The sequence below is a fragment of the Theropithecus gelada genome, chromosome 16 (assembly GCF_003255815.1).
Source record: "Theropithecus gelada isolate Dixy chromosome 16, Tgel_1.0, whole genome shotgun sequence".
In the NCBI taxonomy this organism is placed as follows: Eukaryota; Metazoa; Chordata; class Mammalia; order Primates; family Cercopithecidae; genus Theropithecus; species Theropithecus gelada.
Window position 1 is genome coordinate 53,271,584 of NC_037684.1, and position 26,347 is coordinate 53,297,930.

Genomic DNA, 26,347 nt, shown 5'->3' on the forward strand with positions numbered 1-26,347 from the left:
TATCTGCCCATTTATCTTTTTCTCCCCTTGAGCCCCCAGCAGCTGTTGATCTATTCACTGTCTTCCTAATTTTGCCTTTTCCAGAATGTCCTAGAGCTGAAATCATGCAGCTTGCAGGCTTTTCAGACTGGCTTCTTTTCTTTCTTTCTTTTTTTTTGTTTTTTTGAGATGGGGTCTCACTTTGTCACCCGGTTTGGAGGGCAGTGGTGCCATCTAAGCTCACTGCAACCTCCGCCTACTGGGCTCAAGCAATCCTCCTGCCTCAGCCCCCCAAGTAGCTGGGACTATAGGTGTGAGCCACCATGCCCGGCTAATTTTTGTATTATTATTATTTTATTTTATTTTATTTTATTTTATTTTCTTAGAGACAAGGTTTCACCATGTTGCCCAGGCTGGTCTCCTGAGCTCAAGTGATCCACCCGCCTCGGCCTCCCACAGTGCTGGGATTACAGGTATAAGCCACCGCGCCCGGCCCAGGTTGGCTTCTTTCACATAGTGATGTACATCTCAGCACCCTCCACGTCTGCTTGAGGCTTGACAGCTCATTTCCTTTCATCGATAAACAATATTCCCTTGCAGGAATGTGCCACTGTTCCCTCACCCACCCACCACTGCAGAGCATCCTGACTGCTTCCACTGCACCTGTATGAATGAAGCGGTTACAAACACCTGTGTGCAGGTTTCCGTGTGAAGGATGGTTTGGAACATTTTTAAATGTTGAAAAAAAACCAGAGGAGAATATTTCACAACACATGAAAATTATATGAAATTCCACTTTCAGTATCCTTAATAAAATGCGAATGGGGCCGGGCACGGTGGCTCACGCCTGTAATCCCAGCGCTCTGGGAGGCCAAGGCGGGTGGATCACCTGAGGTCAGGAGTTTTGAGATCAGCCTGGCCAACATGGCGAAACCCCGTCTCTAGTAAAAATAGAAAAATTAGCTGGGTGTGGTGGTGCGCACCTATAGTCCCAGCTAGTCAGGAGGCTGAGGCAGGAGAATTACTTGAACTCAGGAGGTGGAGGTTGCAGTAAGTCAAGATCACACCACTGCCCTCCAGCCTGGGCAGCAGAGTGGATACTGTCTCGAAAAAAAAAAAGAATTTAATGGAGCACAGCCATGCCAATTAACATACATTGTGTGGTGGCTTCCATGCTACGAGGGCAGAGTTGAAAAGCGGCAGCCAAGACCATTTGGCCCCCAAAGCAGAGAATACTTGCTGTCTGGCCCACCTGCCAACCCCGGAATAGATAATTACAATTCCCAACTTTGAAAAGCCAGGAAGAAAACCTACCCAAATGATAACAGCAACACCAGAGGGATCGAAGATCACAAACAAATATTTCCCTTCTGCCTTTCCCCCAAATTTCTTTTTTTTTTCTTTTTTTTTTTTTTTTTTTTTTTGAGACGGAGTCTCACTCTCTCGCCCAGGCTGAAGTGCAGTGGTGTGATCTCGGCTCACTGCAAGCTCCGCCTCCTGGGTTCAAGCGATTCTCCTGTCTCAGCCTCCTGAGTAGCTGGGACTACAGGCATCCATCACCACGCCCGGCTAATTTTTGTATTTTTTAGTAGAGACAGGGTTTCGCTGTGTTGGCCAGGCTGGTCTCGAAATCCTGACCTCAGGTGATCCACCCGCCGTGGGCCCTCAAAGTGTGGGGATTACGGGCGTGAACCACCATGCCCGGCCACCCTCGAATTTCTAAAATGAGCACAATCTCTTTTGTCTCTTCTGAAGCCCGCTTCTACAGCGTCTTTGCTGGGGCCCCAGGGACTGTCCCCTGTCTAGGACTCCTGACCAGACTCACTCGCTCAGCTCTCAGGGTCAACGAGGCTGGGCCATGAGGAGCAACTGACACGACAGAAACGAGGGGTTGCTCAGGGCCGATTGTGTTTGGTTTTTCGCTTTTTATTTTTAACCAGAGTCACTGCTCAGCCATCACTTTGCATTGGAGGCTTGAGCTCTGCGTCACCCTTTCCTAAAATGGGGTGACGACCACACTGACATCAGGCTCTGTGTCTGGGATTCAGGTCAGCACCCATAGAGCATGTGTCGCGGTGAACAGTGCTCCCCCCAGATTCGTGTCCAGATAGGAGCTCCCAATGTGACCTTATTCAGAAATAGATGTCACCAAGCTAAGACGAGGTCACCCTGCATTCAGGTGGACCCTATCTAATGACTGGCATCCGTATGAGAAGAAGAGAGGGCACACAAAGGGACACACCCTGTCCATGTGGCAACAGAGGCAGAGGTCAGAACGATGTGGCCACAAGCCAAGGAATGCCTGCAGCCACCCAAATTGGAAGAGACCAGGAAGGACCCTCCCCTAGACCTTCCAGAGGGAGGCTGGCTCTGCAGACACCTTGATTTTGGACTTCTGGCCTCCAGGACTGTGAGAGAATAAATTTCTCTTGTTTCAAGAACCCAGTTTGTGGTCCTTGGTCACAGCAGCCTCAGGACACTGATACAAGCACATCCAACGGGGCTGGTAACTCAGTCAGATACACAGTGATGATGACTGTTTAATGCCCTGTACTGAGCCCTCCGCGCAGAGCTTTACATGCACAGCCTTCCTGAACCCCCATAATGCCCCAACTTCACAGAGGAGTAAACTGAGGCACAGAGTGGTTCAGCATCATCCAAGGCCACCCCCTGGGGGTCCTGAGTGGGGCTTCGATTCACAGCTGGGCCTCTGACCAAAGCTTGCCCACTCACAGGCCTCGCCCAACCAAGCCTGCCAGCCCCTTCTCTGCCTAGACATCATGTGTGAGCCAAACAGCCACGCCAGAGTCGCACACCAGAGGGCTGGGCACGGTGGTGTCCCGGCCGAATTCTTTGGCAGCCCCTCCAAGCTCCCGGAGCTGAGGGGCAGCCAGGGAGGGGCCAGTGCTCGGCTGGGCGCCTGCTTGGCCTCTCCACCTGGCAGTGAGACTCCCGGGACGAGGCCATGTCCTGTGGCCATTTCTAGACTGACCGTGGCCACACGCCAGTCCACGGGGCTTGGACCAGCCAGCTGCCCTTCCTGTAACAGCTTCCCTCGGACCCCCGCCATTGGCCACCCTCTGGGCGCAGGCAGAGCAGCTGGTAGTGGCCACCTTGGCTTGGGCGGGGGGGAGTCTGGGGGAGGGAGGAACGCCACACAGAGCCTGCCAAGTGCTACAGAAACAAGACGAGATTAGTCTGAACGCCACACAGAACAGATTGCAGGGTGTCGGGCAATGGGATGTTTTAAAGAAATAAATCTCAGCTCCCGGTTACAGAAGCACAAACAAACCCAAACAACAGATCTTCAGGAGCTGCTGGCTTCCCGGCTGCCAGGCTGTGCTGGGGCCCGGGAGGGGTGGGCGGGGGTTCCTGGAGCATCCTCAGGGGGCGGCGGGCGCTCTCAGGGCATCCCCGGGCACCCTGGTTGGCCCACGACTGGGATCGGTGACTTGATCCTGAAATTTGGGAGGAATGGAGGATGCAGCCCTCCCAGCTCCTGGCCATCCCACCTCTGAGGTCTCTCTGGGACCCAGCTGTCCCTCCCCTGGGTAGCGGCAGCTCCTGGATATCTGTGTTGCACCCACCCCTGGTCCCCGCTGCTGCTGGAGTGGCCCCTAAGACATGCACGGCCCACCCTCCCCACTCACTCCTTGCCCCCCTCCTTGCTGTCTCCTACCCTGGACCCTCTCACGTGCCCTTCTCTCCACCCCTGCCTCCCACTCCCTTCCTTGTCCCCCACTTTGTGTCCCCCTCTCTCCTGCTCTGGGCTCTGATTTGCTGGGCAGCTGCTGCACCCCGGAACAGAGACGGGAAGGGCAAAGCGCGTCCTGATTCGTGTGCCACCGCTCACTTCTTTGCCCACCTCTAGGAGTTTCTCATCTGCCTCGGGCTTGCCTGGAGGGTTGGGCAGAAAAGGAATGGCAGGAAACGCACAAGGGATCCAGGAGCAGACCTTTGCGAGGCCAGGGTGACACCCCCAGGGCCTTTCATGGGAGCTCCTGCAAGGATGCTTCCCAGCAATGGGTCCTGGCCCACCGAGCGCACTGATTCTAGTTTATTCTGAGACTGGACTCTTCCCCGAGAGCCTCATTTCTGTCCTCTGTGCTGTGTGGGAGGACAGGGGCCGTTACACCAACGATGAATGATAACGCCATTAATAATTCAGCCACTGCTACTGATATTCGATCGACAGGGAGCCTGTTCCTCCTAAAGGCATAAAGCACTTAGATACCATTTATTTCTGCCTCGCATGCCCTGCGGGGTGGGCCAGCACCTGCCAGGGAAGCCATGTGAGGTGGGGAATAGCCACCCCTTGGGGTCTGCTGTCCAAGCACTGGTCGGCTCCTGGTGAACCCTTGTGCCATTGCCCCCACGACGGCGGCCACCCTGAGGGAGTAAAGGGGCCTTATCTTATCATCTTATCTTTCCCCCATTACTTTGTCAGAATTTTTCGGGCCTGTCCTGCTGGGAGGGTTGCTACGTTTCTAGGGTCCACCTTCCATCCTCCCAGGAACATTCCATCCAGTCCTGTGCTGTCGGGCACGGAAGCCTCCCGCTGTGACTATCAAACTTCACATTCATTGGAGATAAAGACAGACCAAAGTCCAGTTGCTTGGCCACATCTGCCGTGTTTCCAGGGCGTGGTGACCACACACAGTGGGGCGTAGGCACAGGACCGCGTGCACTGCAGGACGCTCTGCTGACAGCACCAGCCCAGGCACTGGGAGGGCCCTGCGAGGAAGCACGCGGGCACGGTGGCGCACGTAGGGAACAGCACGCGGCCGTGATGGGATCTCTCCAGAGAGAAAACTCAGGTCCCAGCAGGGTTACGGAGGAGAAAATCTTCTCTGCCTGCAGGTGGGCTGGGGTTTCAGCAGGAGAGAGGAGAACATTCCAGCTGCAGGGAGCAAGGTGGGAAGCGGCGATGCTTGGGGTGAGGTGTCCAGTTTGTGCGCAGGAAAGGGCAAGAGGAAAGAGGGAGGGCAGGGGGTCCCAGCAGGACCCCGGGGTGGGCAGCACATTGCTCCTGGCCCTTGCCCACCTGTGGCCGCACCAACCCGCCTGGACTAAGTCTGACCTGGCAGGAACTGTATGACAGAAACCACAGTAATAAGTGGCCAAACCCTGAGGCCAGGCCACCCAGCCCATCCCAACATCCAGACACCGTCTTGCCTAGACTGGCTGCCTCGAGAACGCATGCCGGGAATGACGAGAGGACCTGGGGAGAGAGAGAAGGAAACACTCACTTCCCCAGGGGGAGGCCCCGCTGGTGGCACGGGACCTAAGGTGGCAGGCCGGTGGCACTGGTGTCACTGGAAGGACCTCGGTGACCAGCTCGCCCTGGAGGCCTCTTCGTTAATTAGCAAGCATGAAAGGCAGTGGGAGATGCTAAGCCCGCCCAAATGTGCAGGGTTCTCCCTGTCTGTCTATTTTTATACACTGGTTTTCATCTTAAGCTTAATATAATCACAGAATAACATTTTTGAAAACAGAAATTTCTTTTTAAAAAGTGCTCATAATCACACTAGGCTAACATATGGACACATCTTCCTCTCAACCTCTGCCATCCACTGCCGTGGCCACTGACCACAGGTGCTGTTCCAGTTTATATTAATCAAGGCCGGGCACGTGGCTCATGCCTGTAATCCCAGCACTTTGGGAGGCCCAGACAGGAGGGTCACTTGAGCCTAGGAGTTTGAGACCAGCCTGGGCAACACAGCAAGACTCTGTCTCTAAAAAATAAAATAAAATAAATGAACTGGGCCTGGTAGCGCACGCCTGCAATCCCAGCTACTCGAGAGGCTGAGGTGGGAGGATCACTCGAGCCCGGGAGGTCGAGGCTGCAGTGAGCTGTGATTGTGCTGCCGCCACTGTACGCCGGCCTGAGCCATAGAGTGAGGCTCTGTCTCTAAAAACGAAATTTAAAAACATTTTTAAATTAAAAACAATTTTATTAATCCGTATTATGCAAAATTAAAAATTCGGTTGCTCGGTTGCACTTGCACCATTTCAAGGGTTCAAGAGCTGCATGAAGCCAGCGGTTGCTGTGCAGGATGGCGCAGACCTGGGTTCTGTCTGTCCTGGCAGAAGCTCTGCTGGGCAGCCCTGCTGTGACAGCCTCATCCACACCTTAGGCATCTTCACGGAGTTTAACTGCAATGTGCAGAATCATAACCTGTTTCTTGCTTTGTGTCTGATTCACTGTAAATTGCTACTCTGCAACACAGCATGGACTATTTGACAGTCCTTGTCAATCCCACATCTTCTATCTGGCAGCACTGAGCTTCTGAATCTTTTATGGGTCACAGACCTTTTGGGAAGTCAGATGGTGCCCCCTCCTCATATGAAAAAAGTGGGGTAAGATTTCAGGGGCTTGTGAGCCCAGGTTTGGAAACTCCCTGATCCAATAGAGGGACCTTAGAGAGACCTTAGTCGATCCACCTCCTCTGCTGTTGGATTCTTATGATCTGCCCCTTTTTCTCCACTGTAAGGAATACCACAATGAACATCTTCATGCAGATGCTTTTGTCTTTCTACTTTTTTTTTTTTCTTTTGAGACAAGGTCCAGCTCTGCCACCCAGGCTGGAGTGCAGGGGCGCCATCTCGGCTTACTGCAACCTCTGCCTCCCAAGTTCAAGCAATTCTCTTGCTTCAGCTTCCCAAGTAGCTGGGATTACAGGCACATGCCACCACGCTGAACTAATTTTTGTATTTTTAGTTGAGACGGGGTTTCACTATGTTGGCCACGCTGGCCTTGAACTCCCAACCTCAAGTGATCTGCCCGCCTTAGCCTCCCAAAGTGCTGGAATTACAGGCTTGAGCTACATGCTGGCCACTTTGGCCTTTCTATCTGTAATTTGGATTCTTTCTTAGGACGAGGTCCAGAAGAGACATTTTCACTTAGGGAGCAGAATCTGGTATTTATTTTGTTTTGTTTTGACAAGGTCTCACTCTGTCACCCAGGCTTGAGTGCACTGGTGCGATCACGGCTCACTGCAGCCTCCACCTCCCAGGCTCAAGCAGTCCTCCTGCTTCAGCCTCCGGAGTAGCTGGGACTAAAGGTGTGCACCACCACACCCAGCTAATTTTTTTTCTTTTTTGGTAGAGACGGGGTCTCTCTATGTTTCCCAGGCTTGTTTCAGTTCTTTATCCAGGTCATCAATGCACATCCCCAGGGCAGGGCCAGTGGACACGGTGCCGGCCCCACAGTGCCCCGTTTTTCCACACCCTCGCCCAACTAGCCTTTTAGGCTGGAAGGTACCTTCCAGCACAGAAACCAAGGGCAGGATGACCAGTCGTGCCTGGTGGTCACCCTCCCCAGCACACCCCAGAGCCTTGCTTTCTGACACTGAGGAGGGTACAGGACCAAGACAGCCCAGGACTCACCCCCGGCTCGGGGAAGCTCAGGGTCTTGGGGTCTCAGCACAGGGAGGCAGGACTTCGCACTGGCGACAGCAGCTCTCCTTGTCAGCCCATCCCCCAAGTCAGCCTTGAATACTCACTTGGTCAAGGATTTCCAGGCCGTCGCTGCACTGGGGGCTAGGGGTTCCAAAGGAGACCCCTGGGTTTGGTAGGTGGGCTCACCCTCCAGGCCTCACCTGGCCATACTCTACAGGTAGCACACGAATATGGGCAGCCCAGGGGACGCTTTTCTAACCCCTCCGCTCTTCTGTGAACTACTTGCCAAATAACCACGTACCTGGGGGACCCTCGGCCCCGCGGTGGGCGGGGGCGTTGTCTATCCTGGCCAATCCCAGCCAGACACGCAGCCTGCACGTGCAGTTCTTCAGATCTACCACTAGAGGGGACCCTCGAGCCGGCCTACCTGCTCTGCCCTCCGGGGGACTCAACCTCACAGTTAATTATTAATAGACGTCCCACCCCTCAGAGTGGCGAGGGGTGCACCCGAGTCCTCACCAACACCCCTGCGGAGTGGCCAGTCCTCTGGGGGCCTCGGCCCTGACGCCCCTCCCCACCCCAGAGCACCAGGCGCGCGCTCGCTCTCACTCGCGTGCTCTCTCTCTCTCTGTGTGTGTCTCTCTCTCTCTCTCTCTCTCTCTCTCCCCTCTCCTCTCTCTCTCTCCCTCTCTCCTCTCTCTCTCTCTCTCTCAGCCCCTTCACAGCAGGGGTTCTCAACGCTGCCTACACTTCAGAAACCCCCAGGAAGTTCAAAACATTCCCATACCTGGGCTCCCACTCCAGTGATCCTGGTTTAATTGGTCTGGGTGCAGCCTGGGCATCAGGATTTGTAAAGCTGCCCAGGGCATTCTCACGGGCAACTGGGCTGGGGACGCCTTCTCTACAGCCTCTAGGACAATTAACCACCTTAGCCAAGATCTCCAGTCCCATCACACGAAGGCCTGGGGGATGGGGAGGGAGCAAGAAGCGCCACCTCTGCTTCCTGGGTCTACCACGCGGTGGAGGCCAGAAGCACATAGGAGCAAGGGAAGACCAGGGAAATGCAGATTCCAGGGCTCACCCAGCCCCTTTCAGAATCCTTGTCTGCTTTTGTTTTCTTTTTTTTTCCAGACAGGGTATCTCTCTGTCACCCAGGTTAGAGTGCAGTGGCGTGATCACAGCTCACTCCAGCCTCCACCTCCCAGGCTCCAGCCATCCTCCTGCCTCAGCCTCCTGAGTAGCTGGGACCATAGGCATGTACCACCATGCCCAGCTAATTTTTACGTATTTTGTACAGAGACGAGGCTTTGCCATTTTCCCCAGGCTGGTCTTGAACTCCTAGGCTCAAGCGATCCACCCACCTTGGCCTCCCAAAGTGCTGGGATTACAGGCATGAGTCACAGCGCCCGGCCTCCGTATCTACTTTTTTAAAATAAAAAGAAAGCTCCCAGCAGTCTGTCTTGGAGACAGGCTGTTTGCACAGCCTGGCCCGAAGCACACACTTCCGGAGGAGTGAGGAGAGTCCCATCCACATCCACCTCATCCCAGCACAAAGCTGCACCTGGCCACATTCAGCGAGCCCTGCCTGGCCCGGGCTGACACAGGCCTGAGGACTGAGCCGCACCAAGCCTGCAGCCACGTGGCCAAGAGGCATTTTCTGAGCCTTCATCAGGAGCAGGACCAGGCTGCGGTAAGCACCCCCAGTCACGGTCTCTGGGTGGGGATGAGTCCCAGGCCAGGCTCGCTGACCCCATGCCCCAGGCTGGTACTCAACCCTCACGCCAACTCTGCCCTACAAGGGGATTCTTTTTTTTTTTTTTTGAGATGGAGTCTCGCTCTGTCGCCCAGGCTGGAGTGCAGTGGCCGGATCTCAGCTCACTGCAAGCTCCGCCTCCCGGGTTCACGCCATTCTTCTGCCTCAGCCTCCCGAGTAGCTGGGACTACAGGTGCCCACCACCTCGCCCAGCGATTTTTTTGGTATTTTTTAGTAGAGACGGGGTTTCACCGTGTTAGCCAGGATGGTCTCGATCTCCTGACCTTGTGATCCACCAGTCTCGGCCTCCCAAAGTGCTGGGATTACAGGCTTGAGCCACCGCACTCGGCCTACACGGGGGTTCTTGGCCCCATTTCACACCCGTGAGGAATCTGTGTTTTGGACATGGGAGGTAACGGCCACAAGATCACACACAACTCGGGGTGATGCCAGGACTGGAAACAGATCTGTCGGGCCCCAAAATTTGCTCCTTCACCACCATCTGCCTCCCAGCAGTTGGGGACGGACAGGCGGACGGCGTATCTCAGTGGGGGCTCGAGTGTCATAGCAGAGAAGGGGGCCATGGGGAGTGCCCTCCTCAGCCCAGGGTTGGGGGGAATAGAGAAGCCTCCACCAAAAGCTGACATGAAGGTGCCCCGCCCCAGGAGCTGAGTCTCAAACATACAAGCTGGCCGGTTAGGAGAGTGGGAGGAAGAAACCCAGGCCGAGGGGATCCCTGGCCAAAGGCATAAGGCAGAGAGAGCCCCACGAGATCTAGAGGCAGAGAGGATGACGAACTTGGAGGTGTGCACAGTGCGGGGGCAGGGAGGGAGGTGGCATCGCTCAGCAGGGCCAGATGGTGGTGGGCCTTCGACCCCGAGTGAAGGAGATGACGCTTCATCCTGAAAATGATGGGAGGCCCCCGGCGGGTCCCAGGCAGAGGGGCAGCTTGGCTTCCAGAGTGAGTGCACAGCACCCCTGTCCGCTGCTCACTGATGTCAATACACCCCTACCCTCAGTTGTGACAAAAAAAGTGTCTCCTGGCATTGTCACACACCCCCTGGGGACAGACTCGGCCCTGGGTGAGAATCACTATTCTAGAAGAACCTGGAGGCACCTGGGCATCAGCGTTGTATAAAGGCTCCCCTCAGGAGCACCCCACATGCAGCCAGGTTGGAGAACCAGCAAGGCGGAGGCAGGGAAAGGGGAACAGGGGCGCATTTACAATACCCCCAGAAAGTGAATATTACCAGCCTCATCTTACAAACAGGGAAACCGAGCCTCCAAGAACAGAAAGAATTTCCCAGGTTCACACTTACCAGGGGTGCCAGGACTCAACCAGCACTCAACTCCCTAACTCCTAAACTTGAGCTCCCTACAAGATGGGGCTGCTGGACAGAGAGCTGACTGGCCAGGTTCTGGTTGTGGTTCTGCCACGGAGTCCTCAGCCCCAAGACCATGGGCCAACCCCACCACCTCTCTGGGACACAGCTGGGACCTTCCCCTCGCCTGGGCCCTGGGGATGCGGGGACATGGGGACGCCCGCAGGTTCTGCTGCACTGTCGGCCTGGCACCACCAGGGGGAGCTCCGACTGAGTCCGGCCAGCAGGCCCCAGGCCAGGACCAGCGTTCGGTCCCCATCCCCCACCACCCCCTCGGGTTCCCTGGCCCCTGACGCCACCCAGCTCAGCAAGCCTCCTGGGACCTGGAGTCCTCGGTCACGGCTCACGGCTTCCTTTTATCTGCACTCTCAAATAATTGAGATGAATGTTATCAGTTCACCCTGGGGCTCTAATGGACTGCATCTTATTGGAGGGATAAAATCAGGGAAGAACCTGTCCCACAGTCACCCCTGCTGAGGCCAGCAAAGCCTGTGTCCCTACGTCATGCCCTGCCACTCCCTGGCTTAATCAGCCTGGGGTGACCTTTTATGCTGCAGCCCTGGGGCAGACCCAGCTGGGTTCACATCCCAGCTTGGCCCGGGCACTGACTGGGTGATGCCTGGCAAGTTGCTGACATTCTCTGAGCTTCCCTTTCCCCTTCGATAGCAGGGGATAATATGAGGGCCCACCTCACAGGGCGTGGGGCTGTGGAAAGCATACACGTGTACCATCCACAGCCCGTGGTGTCCAGCGCCCAGGCGAGGCCTGGACACCCACGTCCAGCATGCGCCCAGCTCACACCACGAGCTCAACAGTTAATGACCTGCTTGCTGACTGATGTCAGTTCTTACTGTTGTCTGTGGTCACCATCATTATTTGCCTAGAAATCTAATGAGCATAAGGACCACGGCCAGGGCATAGGAAGGGGCTGTGGAAGTCGGATGCACGGCCCCTGTGCTGGCTCTGGGGCTTCGGGCCTATGCGACCACACTGGCACTCACCCCAAGGCCATGAGGACCCTCATGGCACCATGCAACCCTCCCCACTCAGGAAAGTCTCTTTGGGTTCCAAGGCCCAGGGAACCCCCCACAGGGCATGGGTCCAACTCTAGCTCCTGCAAGCGTGGCCACCAAGGAGTCCAGGTACTCCGGCTGGACTCCCTGGGGTGCAGAGCGGCTGCCGAGTCAGGTGAATATGGTCAACACTGCCCCGGGACTACGTTCCATACTCCACAGCTATGAGAAAGAGGGAGGCTAACACCTCCGGGGACCACAGGGGGCCAGGTCACGTGCCTGGTGGGCTGCAGGGCAGAGCGGGGAGCTGGGGACCAAGCGGAGCAGCACATCTGGGCTTAGGCCAGCCCTGCGCCTCGCAAGCAATTGCTTGAGGACTGGCAATCTCCTGCCCCTCCGGCGATGGGAACAGAAGGGACAAGGACTCCTGGGGGCTTGGCCTTGGTCAGGGACCTGTCAGACCCGGCAGGGCCTGTTTAGTCCTAGTAAGGCTCAAGGAGAGAGAAGAATGTGGATGCCCCGGCGCACCCTTCACAGTCCTCTCGGTGGAGTGGAAAGTGGGGACTCCCTGCTGAAGCCTTCACCTCGGGGAGGGGCTCCTGCCACAGCCACAGTCACAGGCAGGTCGGGCAGATGCCTCCAGCGCTCACCTAGCATCACAGGTGATGCAGGTGACTGCTTCCTGCCCAGGTCAGGCCTTGGGGGCCTCCCGAGAGCCCACACCCAGAACCAGGAACTCACCTGCTGTCGCTTTCCAGAAACACGGAGCTGCGGCTCTCGGCCAGTGCCGCGCTGATGGGCGAGAGGCAGAAGGGCGAGGAGAAGGCATCTGAGTCTGAGTCGAAGGAGCTGTCTCTGCTCACGCCCTCAGCTGACAGTTCCAAGGAGCCATCCTCCTCCCCGGCCTCGGGCCGCAGCTCCCGCCCCTCCTCGGTGACATCCTGCGGACTGACTGTTGACAAGATCCCAGAGGGGCTGCGCGCAGGCTGCGAGGCTGGCTGGGCACCATCCACCCCCAAGCCCTGAGCCAGCTTCTCCTCGTCCTCCGGCGCAGGGCTGGGGAGCACGCCGTCCGGAATGCTCTGGGTCACCACCAGGATGTCCTCATCTTTTGGGGTCAGGGTGGGCCGCAGCTCCGTGGGGGAGGGCTGGTGGGAGGCTCCTGAGCTCCGGGTGCGCCGGCCACGAGGGCGGGGTGCCTTGCGAACGGGGGAGCTCTCGGGCGTGATGTAGCGTAGGGCCTCCTCGTCCTGCCTCTGGATGCGAGAGTTGGGGACCCACGCCAGGATAAGGGTGGCTCCCAGCATCTCATCCTTCTCCATGTACAAGCACAGGTAACCTGTGAGGAGCCAGGGGGATGGTGTGTTAGAGGCCAGGAGGCTGTGGATGAGGCCCTTGTGGCACCTTTGGCGAGCTGCTTGGAGAGGCCACCACTCTTTAGTGAAGTGCCAGTCCGGCCTCAGATACAGCCTGGCCCTGAGCAAAAACACCAGGGGAAACTGGGGAGCTTGAAATGGATTCCAGCTACGCGTGTTTTCTAAGAACACACGTCCAGCAGATCCAGGGGGCACTGGTCCCCGAGCACCAGCTTGCCATGCACCTTTCTTTTTGGTTTTTGGGTTTGTTTTTTTCCTTTGAGACAGGGTCTCACTCTGTGCTTCAAGCTGGAGTGCAGTGGCACAATCTCAGCTCACTGCAACCTCCACCTCCCAGGCTCGAGCAATCCTCCCACCTCAGCCTCCCGAATAGCTGGGACTACAGGTGCACACCACCACACCCAGCTAATTTTCTTTTTTTTTTTTTTTTTTTTAGAAATAAGGTTTCACTATGTTGCCCAAGCTAGTCTCAAACTCCTGAGCTCAAGTGAACCACCCACCTCAGCCTCCCAACGTGCTGGGATCGCAGGCGATGAGCCACCAGTTCAGGCTTGCCATGCACTTTTCCAAGTACCAGGGGCTCTCCCTGTGTTCAGAGCCCTGACCCTGGCCCCAGGGCTCACCTGCCTAAGGCCTCCCTGTCTGTGTGAGCCCAGCAGCCCAGGTGCCCAGCTTCATGGCTTTACAGCACTGTTAGGAGGGATGGAGGCTGGAGACTTCATTCTATTGCACAAAAAGAATTAATCCAAGCTGGGTGGTATTTGGACCTTTTCCAACCATGAGTGGCACTCGTGGCATTTTTAAAATGCAGGTTGTTGGAGGAAGGGGCCACCTTTAGAGGTGAGCATTGGCGTCACAGACGGGGTTGCTGGGGACATGGAGAGGAGCAATTTCTCCTGGGCCAGAGCAAGTGGGTGAGTGCTCAGTTCTGGCAGAAGGTGGCATTTCCTAACACACCATCAAGCAGCTTTGGGATATCCCGATTCCTGGGCCTCCACCACCCAGTCTCCAGGTCTCCACAACTCAGACCCCTAGAATCTCCTAAGCACTGCTCCTGTTGCCAAGAGAAGCTGGGAAACGTGGGGAATGTCAGCCAGCTGTGCATTAGGGTAACATGAGCCTGAGGCTGAGAAGTGTTTCCACATCCTAGAAGCACGCAGCTTTGAGATCAGCAAGCGGGTCCGAGACAGCTGCTGCCCGGTCTCTCTCTCTCTAGAAGACCTCAGGCCAGGCGACCTCCGGGTCAAGGGGCCGCATCGCCCAGAACCTGCACCCCTTTCTAGGGCACTCCAGAGAAGCCCCTGCCCACACAGCCGCAGCCAACCAGCCAGTGGCTTTAAAGATACACTTATCAAGGCAGGGGAACAGAACACTCACTTTAAATGTTTCATTGGCGTGATTTAAACTTTCATCTTGTTTAAAAATGTATTCAGTATTCGACTGAAACATAATTTGTATAAAGTGCCCAGATCTCACTGTAATGTATAACTTTGTTTTTAAATAGAGATGAAGTCTAACTCTGTTGCCCAGGCTGGTCTCGAACTCCTGGGTTCAAGCAATCCTCCCACCTCAGCCTCCCAAAGTGCTGGGATTATAGGTGTGAACCACCGTGGCCAGACAATAACTTTACTATTTTGCCATCTGTCTGGGGCTTCTGTCTGTACTCTTGCCCAGGCCAAGCGAATGTTAGGGTGGGCGAGTGCAGGCCACAGCTAGGCTGCAAGGCCCTGAAATATCTTTTTAGCAGCCAGGGAAGGGGACAGCAACAGGAAGAAATGAGAAGAAAGAGTCCAGAGACTGCCCTGCAGCCCCACCTCCACCGCACACTGGCACTGTGCAGCCAAGAGTCCCTCAGCCTCTCTGAACACCAGCGTCCTTACCCACCTAAAAGGCCTGCTGGGGCCCTGGCCACGCCCATGAGGTGGTTGTGCAAATTAAATAAAGCAACAGATGAAAAAAGCAATGCATTTATTTGTCACAAGTCATTCACACAAATGACAAGGGGGCAGGCAGGCCTCAGGGATCACTAACCCATCTTTTTGTCCCTCCCTCTGGAAGCAGCAGGGCTGAGGGACTCACCCAGCCTGCCATGAGCCAGACTTAACACCCCCAGACCCTCCTTCTGGGAGGACAGCTGCAGTTAGTTACATGTTCTGGAAAAGGAACCAAACGCACTTGTCTCTCTTACGTGCTGTGGCCCAGGGCCTTGAGAGCCCTCACTCAGAAAATAACCTGGGCTCTGTGACCCTGGAGCCTCGCCTGCCCTGGCTCACCTGGGTGGTGCTCCCCCAGCCCCTGCAGCCCCTCCGGCGGGTGCACGCAGACATTGTTCTTGGAGTAGATAATCTCTCCATCCAGGACACAGGGGGACCCGCTGCCGCTGCCAGCAGGGGTGAGGGTCAGGAGGTCCGAGGCTTTGGAGGAGGCCCTGCGAAGGAGGCGGCCCAGAGACATTGCCGGGCAAGTGTTTCCATCCTCCGCACGCGTCAGCCCAGGCAGGGCTCGTCAAGACCTGCCTGGGGGAGGAAGAGAGAGGAGATGGTCAAGGTCGTGGACTTGCGTCCTGTCTCACAGCAGTACGTGTTGCCTCGGCACCCAGTGGGTACTGGTTAACCACAGGGGTGCACCCTGCTGGTGCCCAGCTCTATACGGGGTAGGCCACATTCTCCACCTGGGCCAGGCCACCCTGTCCATCGCAGGAGGCTGAGCAGCGTCCCTCGGCTCTGGATGCCACTAGCACCTCCCTTCCCAGTACGACAACCAGAACATCTCCAGGCTTTGCCAAATGTGCCTTGGAGGACAGAATCCCTCCCACGGAGAACCACTAAGCTACAGGAACCCCGTTCCCACCTCAGCAACTTCACAAAAACCTCCAGGCATTCTCTTTTCCCAGTTTCCCACCTGCGTCAGCACAAGTGAGCCCTTCCAATTCATTAAAAAGAAATAGGCTGGGAGCGGTGGCTCAAGCCTGTAATCCCAGCACTTTGGGAGGCCAAGACGGGCGGATCACGAGGTCAGGAGATCGAGACCATCCTGGCTAACATGGTGAAACCCCGTCTCTACTAAAAAATACAAAAAACTAGCCAGGCGAGCTGGCAGGCAGCTGTAGTCCCAGCTACTCGGGAGGCTGAGGCAGGAGAATGGCATAAACCCAGGAGGCGGAGCTTGCAGTGAGCTGAGATCCGGCCACTGCACTCCAGCCTGGGCCACAAAGCGAGACTCCGTCTCAAAAAAAAAAAAAAAAAAAGAAAAGAAATAAACAGGCCAGGTGCACTGGCTCACGCCTGTAATCCCAGCACTTTGGGAGGCTGAGGCAGGCAGATTACTTGAGGTAAGGGGTTCGAGACCAGCCTGGCCAACATGGCGAAACACCACGTCTACCAAAAATACAAAAATTAGCCAGGTGCAGTGGCGGGTGCCTGTAGTCCCAGCTACTTGGAAGGCTGAGGCAGGAGAATCGCTTGAACCCAAGAGGCGGAGGTTGCAGTGAGCTGAGATCGCATCACTGCACTCCAGCCTGGGCCATAGAGCGAGACTCTGTCTCAAAAAAAAAGAAAGAAGGAAAATTTATAAACAAAAGGATTACTATCCAGAATATATAAAGAACTCCTATAAATTCATGATGAAAAGGAGCAACATCTCAACAGAAAAAAATTGGTGCTCCATACAAGAGGAAAACCAAAGAACTGATAAATATGTAAAGAGATTCTCAGTTTCAAACAAAAATTCAACACCCAACAAACTGGTAAAAAGCAATTTTATGTCTAAAAATACTGAGGATGAGGGAAAGGGGAGCTGTCACCAGTCCTGTCTCCTCCAAGGCGGGAGCAACATGGCAGGATCTGGCACCACTGAGAAGGCCCAAAGCCCCCTGAAATTCCTCTATTAGGAAATACCTAAGGGTGGTTCCTCAAACTGCAATTTGCAGCCCTATTGTAGATCCTGAAATCAATTTAGTGGGTCAACACCAGCATAAGAAGAAAAAAAGAAAAAAAAAAATAGAAAATGCCCTTGAACCCTGGCCATAGGTAGGCTCAGCACTGTGTCAGGGAACTTCTGCCCCATGAGGACACACCAGTGTGGGTAAGACAACCTGGGACGTATGAAATGTATATATAATGTGTGCTGTGACCTAAAACATTTGATGACTCTGCCTGGAGAAACCCAAGGAGACACCTACTCAAATGCTTTGCAGCCAGTTTCTACCAAGAAAAACGAAAACCACTGAACCTCTAGATAGCAGATAAGAACCAACTAGACATCGGTACACACATGGAGCTCACAAACACACACACCAAGCCATGCCAAGGAATGACCATGTCAGTGAAGAGGCAGGCACAGCCGGGCACAATGACTCATGCCTGTAATCTAAGTACTTTGGGAGGCCGAGGCAGGCGGATCGCCTGAGGTCAGGAGTTCGAGACCAGCCTGGTCAACATGGCAAAACCCCATCTTGACTAACAATACCAAAAAAATTAGCTGGGTGTGGTGGCACGAGCCTATAATCCCAGCTACTCGGGAGGCTGAGGCAGGAGAATTCCTTGAGCCTGGGAGGTGGAGGTGCAGTGAGCTGGGATTGAGTCACCACACTCCAGCCTGGGCGACAGAGCGAGACTCCATCTCAAAAAAAAAAAAAAAAAAGGCAAGCACAGAGTGACGCTGCATCCTGGTCACTGATGGGAGATGTCCAGGACTTTGACCACGGCTGGGCTGCCTGCGGGCCAGCTTCACAAAAGTCTGCAGAGTTTGGAGGTCTGGGAGAGGACAGCCACAGAGAGGCTTCACCTTCATCTCTTTGAAGGAAAAAAAGGCTTGAAGCCAACATGATAAGAATTAGCAACTGGGAGTGAATAAACCAAATGTGGTACAATGGAATATTATTTGGCCTTAAAAAGAAAGGAAATTCTGACTGGGTGCCTGTAATCCCAGCACTTTGGGAGGCGGAGGTGGGCGGATCACCTGAGGTCAGAAGTTCGAGATCAACCTGGTCAACATAGCAAAAGCCCGCCTCTACTAAAAATACAAAAATTAGCCAGGTGTGGTGGCACACGCCTGTAGTCCCAGCTACATGGGAGGCTGAGGCAGGAGAATTGCTTAAACCCAGGAGGTGGAGGTTTCAGTGAGCCGAGATCACGCCACTGCACTCCAGCCTGGGTGACACAGCGAGACTCCATCTCAAAAAAAAAAAAAGAATTAGCAACTGGGAGTGAATAAACCAAAAGTGGTACAAGGGATGATTATTCTGCCTTGAAAAGAAAGTCTGACGCCTGCTACGGCATGGATGAACCCTGAAAACATTGCGCTAAGGTAAACAAACCAGTCACAAGAGACAAGTACTGCACGATTCTACTCGTGTGAGGTCCTTAGAGTAGTTAGGTTCATAGAGACAGGAAGTGGAACGGTGGGTGCGAGGGGGTGAGGTGGGGGGAATGGGGAGGTCATGTTTAAGGGGGACAGTGCTCCAGCTTGGGAGGATAAAAGCGTCCTGGAGATGGACAGTGGCAGCGGCTCTGTCCACTGACTACACTGAATGTACTCAATGCCACCGAACCTGATACTTAAAAATGGTTAAAGTGGTAAGTTTTACCTTGGATGTATTTTACCACAATAAAAAATTAAACATTATCAACTGGCGGAGGGTCTCCAGGTATATGATCTTGTTCTTTGAACTTTCTGCATTTTTTACATTTCTCCAAAGATCCAGAGCTGGTTGAGGGTGGTCCCTAAATCACCTCCTTTTCACCCCCAGCACTTGGTGAGGCTCTGGGACAGAGGGTGGGTGGGTAGGGGGGGTCCCCGCTGGCTCAGCAGAACTGGCTCCCGCCCTGGCAGGAGGCAGGGGGCAGATGTCAGTGGTGATAGCCACCGTCCCAGGACCAGGCGGTCAGCGCTGTCTGCCTCTCTGCTTCCCCTCCTCTGACCCCCTCCGTGCTTCAGCCTCCCGCAACCCTGTTTGTGTATTTCCAGTTGTCTCCATGGCTGCTGACTTCTCAAGCACAATATTCCAAAGACGTTCCAGCCAGCCCAGGAGCGGCCTTCCCATTCCCGTGTCTTTCCTCTGACAGATCCATCACTCCCGTCTCCCCATCTCACAGATCCCAATGTCAACATCACTTCTGAAAATCACCAGTTCTGGGGGTGGGGACCCACCTCAGATTCTCACCTCCTCAGCCTTGAGCCACGGACGCCCTCTGCCTGATCTCGACCATCTCCAGGGCCCTCATCCACTCAGCTCTCCCTAGCCCACCCCTTCTTAGGCCCCCTCAACATGTCTAATGAAGGCAGCAGAAGTCGACCCCTCGGTGCAGGGGTCAGCAAACTTGTTCTGCAAAAGGCCAGAGAGTAAATGCTTTGGACTCTCTGGGCCAGAGAGTCTCTGTGGTGACCACTCAACTCGGCCTTTGGAGTACAGGAGCAGCCACAGACAGTAAATGATGGGCATGACTGTGACAGTGAAGCTTTACTGATAGACACCCAAGCTTAAATTCTAGATCATTTTTCACATGTCCCAAAAACAATTCTTTCCATTTTTTCAACCCCCTTAAAAAACGTAAAAACCAGCCGGGTGCAGTGGCTCATGCCTGTAATCTTGGCACTTTGGGAGGCCTAGGTGGGCGGATCACTTGAGGTCAGGAGTTTGACATCAGCCTGACCAACATGGAGAAACCCTGTCTCTACTAAAAATACAAAATTAGTCAAGCATGGTGGCACATGCCTGTAATCCCAGCCACTCAGGAGGCTGAGGCGGGAGAATCACTTGAATCCGGGGGGCGGAGGTTGTGGTGAGCCGAGATCATACCACTGCCCACCAGCCTGGGTGACAGCGCAAGATGCCATCTCAAAAAAAAAAAAAAAAAAAGTAAAAATCATCCTTAGCTCATAAGCTGCACAAAACAGGTGGAAGGCTGGCTTCGGCCTGTGGGTTGCAGATGGCAGTGCCCTGGCATAGACCATCTGAGCAAATCCGGGGGACTCTTCTCCACCTATCCAAACCAGCTCCCGGCCAACCTCTCCAGGAAGCCTTCTGGCCACTCCTGGCCTAAACACTTCATCCTACACAGTGACATATGACAACTAAGTGATGAAACTTTAAAAAAAAATCACACTGCAAACTACAAATCAAAAACCGTATTGTCCTTCCCAATAATCATGTGGAAAAGCTGTGTTCTTTCTAATGTTGTCTAGAATATTTTTAGAATTCAAGAATTCTTCAAGAATTGCAAGGTCAGTTAATCAGCGCTGCAAGAAAATTGTTCCCTGTCCTCTAGACCAGCCATGTCCAACAGAAACACTGCAGAAGCCACAGATACAATCTTAAATTTTCTCGTAGCCATAGGTTTTTAAGCAAAAAAAAAAAAAAAAGTGAAATTAATTTTAATAATTTTTAGCATAATACATCTAAAATATTATTATTTCAGCATGTAGTCCATATGAAAAGAATATTATTATTATTATTATTTTTTGAGATGGAGTCTCGCTTTGTCACCCAGGCTGGAGTGCAGTGGCGCGATCTCAGCTCACTGCAAGCTCCGCCTCCTGGGTTCACGCCATTCTCCTGCTTCAGCCTCCCGAGTAGCTGGGACTACAGGTGCCCGCCACCACGCCTAGCTAATTTTTTTGTATTTTTAGTAGAGAGGGGGTTTCACCGTGTTAGCCAGGATGGTCTCGATCTCCTGACCTGATGAGCCGCCCTTCGGCCTCCCAAAGTGCTAGGATTATAGGCGTGAGCCACCACGTCTGGCCTGAAAAAATTATTAATGAAATCTTTTACATTCTTTTTTTTTTTTAGAGACAGGCTGTCACCCAGGCTAGAGTGCAGTGGTGCGATCACAGCTCACTATATTCTCAAACTCTTGGGTTCAAGGAATCCTCCTGCCCAGTCCCCCAAGTAGCTTCGACTAAAGGCACATGCCACCATGTCCCAATAATTTTTTTATTTTTTGTAGAAATGAGGTTTCACTTCTTTGCCCAGGCTGGTCTTGAACTTCTGGCCTCAAGTGATCCTCCTGCCTCAGCCTTCCTAAGTGTTAGGATTACAAGCGTGAGCCACTGCGCCCGGCCTATTTTATGTCCTTAAAGTCTTCAAAGTCTGCTGGGCATTTTTGCACTTAAGCACATCAAAGTTTTGCCCAGCCACATTTTGGGTACTCCACAGCCTGAGTGGTGTCCACAGCGGACGAGGCCGCAGCGGGGCTGGAGCCCACCTCCTTCTGTGTTTCAAACGGCGCTACTCAGTATGACCGCCCCAGTCGCCAGAGCTGGCTGCACATAGCTCTCAGCTGCTTCCCCAAATCAAAATCCTCTTTAAGTGAAAATGTTTTGCCAGCACTGAGGATAATCAAAAAAGTGTGCTAGAAGTTTTAAAGGAGATTCCAAATTGTAAAGTGTATTTGCTTTTTTGCAAGAGGCTATTTCATCAAAATCCAACCTAGTTCCCAACCTCTGGTCACCATCAAACTAGAAGTGGAGAATCCTTGACGCATTTTTTTCAACATTCTTTTAGTTATGAAACACACTCAGAAGTAAAAGGAAGAATACGTGTCCCTTAAATCACATAATCCTAAGACATCTGTGTATTCTCTGCTATATTTTGTGCCCTATAATGAATGAATTAATTAAAAACCCACTCCTTGGAATTATATCATGTCTTGCTTTCAATTGGATCATAATTATATTTTCCCAGGTGAAATATACTTATAACAAATTTTAGGGTTGAAGTACATCTCCTAAAATTCCTGTGTTGAAGTCTTTTTTTTTTTTTTTTTTTTTGAGATGGAGTCTCACTGTGTCACCCAGGCTGGAGTGCAGTGGCACAATCTTGGCCCTCTCCTGTGTTGAAGTCTTAAACCCCACTACCCAAGAATGAAGCTGTTTTTGAAGACAGCGTCTTTTTTTTTTTTTTTTTTTTGAGACGGGGTCTCGCTCTGTCGCCCAGGCTGGAGTGCAGCGACCGGATCTCAGCTCACTGCAAGCTCCGCCTCCCAGGTTCACACCATTCTCCTGCCTCAGCCTCCCGAGTAGCTGGGACTACAGGCGCCTGCCACCTCGCTCGGCTAGTTTTTTGTATTTTTTAGTAGAGACGGGGTTTCACCGTGTTAGCCAGGATGGTCTCGATCTCCTGACCTCGTGATCCACCCGTCTCGGCCTCCCAAAGTGCTGGGATTACAGGCTTGAGCCACCGCGCCCGGCCTGAAGACAGCGTCTTTATAAAGGTAATCAAGTTACACTGAGTTCAATATGACTGGTGTCTGTATAAAAAGAGGAAGTTGGCGGCAGGTGCCTGTACACAAGGAGAGCGCCGTGTGAATACAATGAGCCACCTGCCAGCAAGGAGCAGGCCTGGAGCAGCCCCTCCCTCACAGCCTCCGAAGGAAGCAACTCTGCCCACACCTTGGTCTTGGACTTCTTGCCTCCAGAGCCGTCAGAGAGAAGATTTCTATTGCTCAAGCCACCTGGACCCTGGTACTTTGTTAGGGCAGCCCTAGCAAACAAATATACCACATTATTAACACATTTAAAAAGCATAAGACCAGGTGTGGTGCCTCACGCCTGTAATCCCAGCACTTTGGGAGGCCGAGGCGGGTGGATCACCTGAGGTTGGGAGTTCGACACCAGCCTGACCAACATGGAGAAACCCCATGTGTACTAAAAACACAAAATTAGCCAGGCGTGGTGGCGCACGTCTGTAATCCCAGCTACTTGGGAGGCTGAGGCGGATCACTTGGGCCCAGGACGTCAAGGCTGCATTGAGCCGTGATTGCACCACCGCACCCCACCCTGGGTGACAGATTATCCTTTATTTAATAGACATCAGTGTTCAGCTGTGAATTATCTGTTGGTGTGTTTTGCCAATTTTTCTGCTGGGGTGGTGAATTCTTATTATTTTTAATGCAGAGATTAAGCTGAGATGGAATTTTCATTGATATGTAAGAACTCTTTATAGAGCAAAGATCATTATCCCTTGCTATATTTGCTACATGTGTTTCTCCTAATTTGTTGTTTGCCTTTTATTTATATTATCTATTTTGACATATGGAGGTTTTAAATTTTTATGTAAATTGATGGTAACTTTTTCTTAGTGACTTCCTTTATTACTTTTATACTTAAGGTAATCCTTTCCAAGCTAAAGATCCTTAAACATTGGTCTGTATTTTCTTCTATGTTCAATGAACTACTTTTAATGTTTCAGAAGCCGAATTCAAAGCATACATTTACCTGAAAGGGACTCAAATGTTAACTAAAGTATCGAGCAGTTCATTGAATGTTTATGTTGTTTTTATTGCTAGGTCCTGTTTTTATTGTTTACTCAGTTATCTGACAAAAACCACTGAAATCTATGATAAATTAATAAAGCTGGGACTTATTTATTTATTTATTTAGAGACACAGTTTCGTTCTTGTTACCCAGGATAGTGGAGTACAGTGGTGCTATCTTGGCTTACTGCAACCTCCGCCTCCCAGGTTCAAGCAATTCTCCTGCCTCAGCCTCCCGAGTAGCTGGGATTATAGGTGCCCATCACCACGCCCAGCTAATTTTTGTATTTTTTTAGTAGACACTGGGTTTCACCATGTTGGCCAGGCTGGTCTTGAACTCCTGACCTCAGGTGATCCACCTGCCTCAGCCGCCCAAGTGCTGGGATCACAGGCATGAGCCACCACATCCGGCCCTGTTTTTATTTTTTGTGAGGCAGAGTCTCACTCTGTCACTCAGGCTGGAGTGCAATGGCATAATCTTGGCTCACTGCAACCTCCACCTCCCAGGTTCAAGCGATTCTCCTGCCTCAGCCTCCCATGTAGCTAGGATTACAGGCACCCGCCATCACACCCAGCTAATTTTTGTATTTTCAGTAGAGACAGGGTTTTGCCATGTTGGTCAGGCTGGTCTCAAACTCCTGACCTCAGCTGATCTGCCCACCTCAGCCTCCCAAAGTGCTGGGATTACAGGCACCAGCCACCATGCCTGGCCGGGGACATTTATTATATAAAACTTTATGGACAATTTTAAGAGGTGCCTTGGCCATGACCCGGAGGCCTATGTGGTTTGGCCCACTTCATGGTCCACACCCTCTCAGCTGCCCCAACCCTGCACATGTGACAAACACGTGTGTGAGATCCGCGGTTCTCACACTATCCACACGCTCCGGTGAGGGTAACGGCTCATCACAGGCAAGGTTTAGCATGAAATGGACAGGTGGGGTCATTTTAACTTCCTCCCCCAGGCCACCCTCTCCACCCTGCTGAGAGCACCTGTAAGAAAATACATTTTCAGAAATTCAGCAGACGTCCCTTCCAAAGACCAAGCCCAGCAGCTCCCCTCCCCTTGATGAGCAGGTGGCCCTCCAGGGGAACTGCCAACAGGCTCCGGTGACAGCTGCTCGGAGGCTACCATGCGACAGTGCCTGGGCAGCCAAAGCCCTCCATGCCCTCCTTCCGCCCCGCAGTCCCAGCATGAAGCCACGGTTCCCCATGAGTCCAGAGTAAGCTTGTCAGAGACAGGCCCACAGCCACTGCGGCCATTTCTTCCCCGAATCTCAATCCTGCTTTGTGTGGCCACGGCTTGAAGAGATGCTCAGTGACACTCACACCCAGGGGTCGTTCCGGGGATTCCTCACCTTGGTGCAGGCCAGGAGTGAGAACCGCCGCTGGGCCCCCCACCCCAGCTCAGGGCATGGCTGGCGTGGCCCTGCTCCTCGGTGGCCCGCCTGGCCCCGCTGTGGGCTTCCGTCCCACCACCCCAGCCACAGTCACAGCCACAGTCACAGCGGGGTGTGTCAGGTCGACCTCATCTTCCACCTCCCAGGCCCAGCCGGTGCCTCCAGCCCTGGTGTGAATTTCCATTCGGGGTCCAAAATGCACCTTGGCAGCGCCCTCGTTCTGCAGCTCCACCAGCCAGAGAAGAGAAAGCTGAGTTTAACCCGACCCTGTCAGAGGCGGGGAGCAAAGAGCTCCAGGGGACAGGGCTCCCAGGCCCCTGCAGGACCAGACTGGAGGAACAAGCGCAGCAGCTAAGGACGCAGCCCTCGGCGAGTGCGGGCGGGGCCCCGTGCGGGCGGGGCCCAAATCCCTCGCCGGCCGCCCGCCGGCTAAGGAGAAGCGGCTTTTGGCTTTCCGCTACAAAGCACAGCTCGGGGCCAGAGGCCTCTGCCCGGCCCAACCCGCAGCCCTGGCCACAACCAGAGGCCCCACCTCAGGCCAGCCCGGCAGGGCTGCAGTGGGCGCGCTCCAGGGACCCCAGCCCCAAGGAGATCCCAAACTCATGCCTACTGCTCCCGCCCTGGAGGAGTCAGAGGCCGAGAAGCACGCACGTGTGGGCACCCACCACACACTACACACCATAGACACACACAACTACACACCACACACCATAGGCACACACACTACACACCATAGACACACACACCGTACCACACACCCTCTGTTTTACCAGCTTTGCCTCTATTCTCCGAGAGCCCCATTGTTGACCCGCCAGCCACTGCCTGGGCCCCACTCCTTCCCAGCTGTCTCCAGGATTAGGGAAGCCCCAGGTGGATCCAGGGCTGCAGGAGCCTCCCTACCCAGCCCCCACGCTGGTCTGTCCTGGGTCCATAGACACAAGTCAGCCACCTGTCACTGGGCGGTAGGAAGTGCAGGTGCTGTGAGCTGGAGAAGGGGGCACCTGGGCTCTGAGGGCTGAATGAGGGGCCTGGCAAATGCCCCTGGAGAGCCCTGGAGAGTCTTGCAGCAGCCTTGGTGCCTGGGCTTCAGGGCCTGCCTGCTGGGAGCACCCCTCTGCTGGGAGCACCCCCCTGCTGGGAGCACGCCCCTCTGCTGGGAGCACCCCCCTCTGCTGGGAGCCCCCCCCACCCCACCCTGTCCCAGGAGTACCTTCCCGCTAGAGTGCCAGGGAGACACTGCTGCCTAATGGCCAGGAGCTTGCCCAGGGCAGTGGCCTCTGGTCCACTTCTGTCCCTTGGTTGTGTCCCTAAGACCCAGGCCCTAGAGGCCTTAAGGACTCTCGATCCATGAGACAGGAAGCCCCACAGGGAAGCGGTGGTCTCCCGTCCCCATCTCATCACATACAGCACTCTGTACCTTCTGCTCATTTTTCTGCAAACCTAAAACTGCTCTAAACAATAAAGTCCGCCACGCAGAAACTGCACACGGATGTTTAGAGCAGCTTTACTCATAACTGCCGACACTCGAAAGCAACCAAGATGTTCTCTAATAGGTGAATAAATAAACAAACTGTGATACACCTAAATAATGGAGTATTATTCAATATTAAAAAGAAAGGGGCGGCCAGGCATCCTGGCTCACGCCGGTAATCCCAGCACTTTGGGAGGTCAAGGTGGGCGGATCACCTGAGGTCAGGAGTTCGAGACCATCCTGGTCAACATGGCAAAACCCCATCACTAATTAAAAAATACAAAAATTAGCCAGGCATGGTGGCGCACGCCTGTAATCC

At 53.7% G+C, this 26,347-nt stretch overlaps 1 protein-coding gene across 3 annotated transcripts in view; it reads right to left on the reverse strand.

Moving 5' to 3' along the window:
- TBC1D16 (TBC1 domain family member 16) overlaps positions 1 to 26,347 on the reverse strand; it is a 99,219-nt gene that overhangs the window by 63,364 nt on the left and 9,508 nt on the right. For all 3 annotated transcript variants that reach the window (XM_025362423.1, XM_025362422.1, XM_025362421.1), the window contains exons 2-3: positions 15,178 to 15,420; positions 12,270 to 12,867 (exon numbers count right to left, since the gene is read on the reverse strand). In XM_025362423.1, the coding sequence (XP_025218208.1) occupies positions 12,270 to 12,867; positions 15,178 to 15,358 (779 nt within the window). In that variant the 5' untranslated portion in view covers positions 15,359 to 15,420. The remainder of the gene's footprint in view (positions 1 to 12,269; positions 12,868 to 15,177; positions 15,421 to 26,347) is intronic.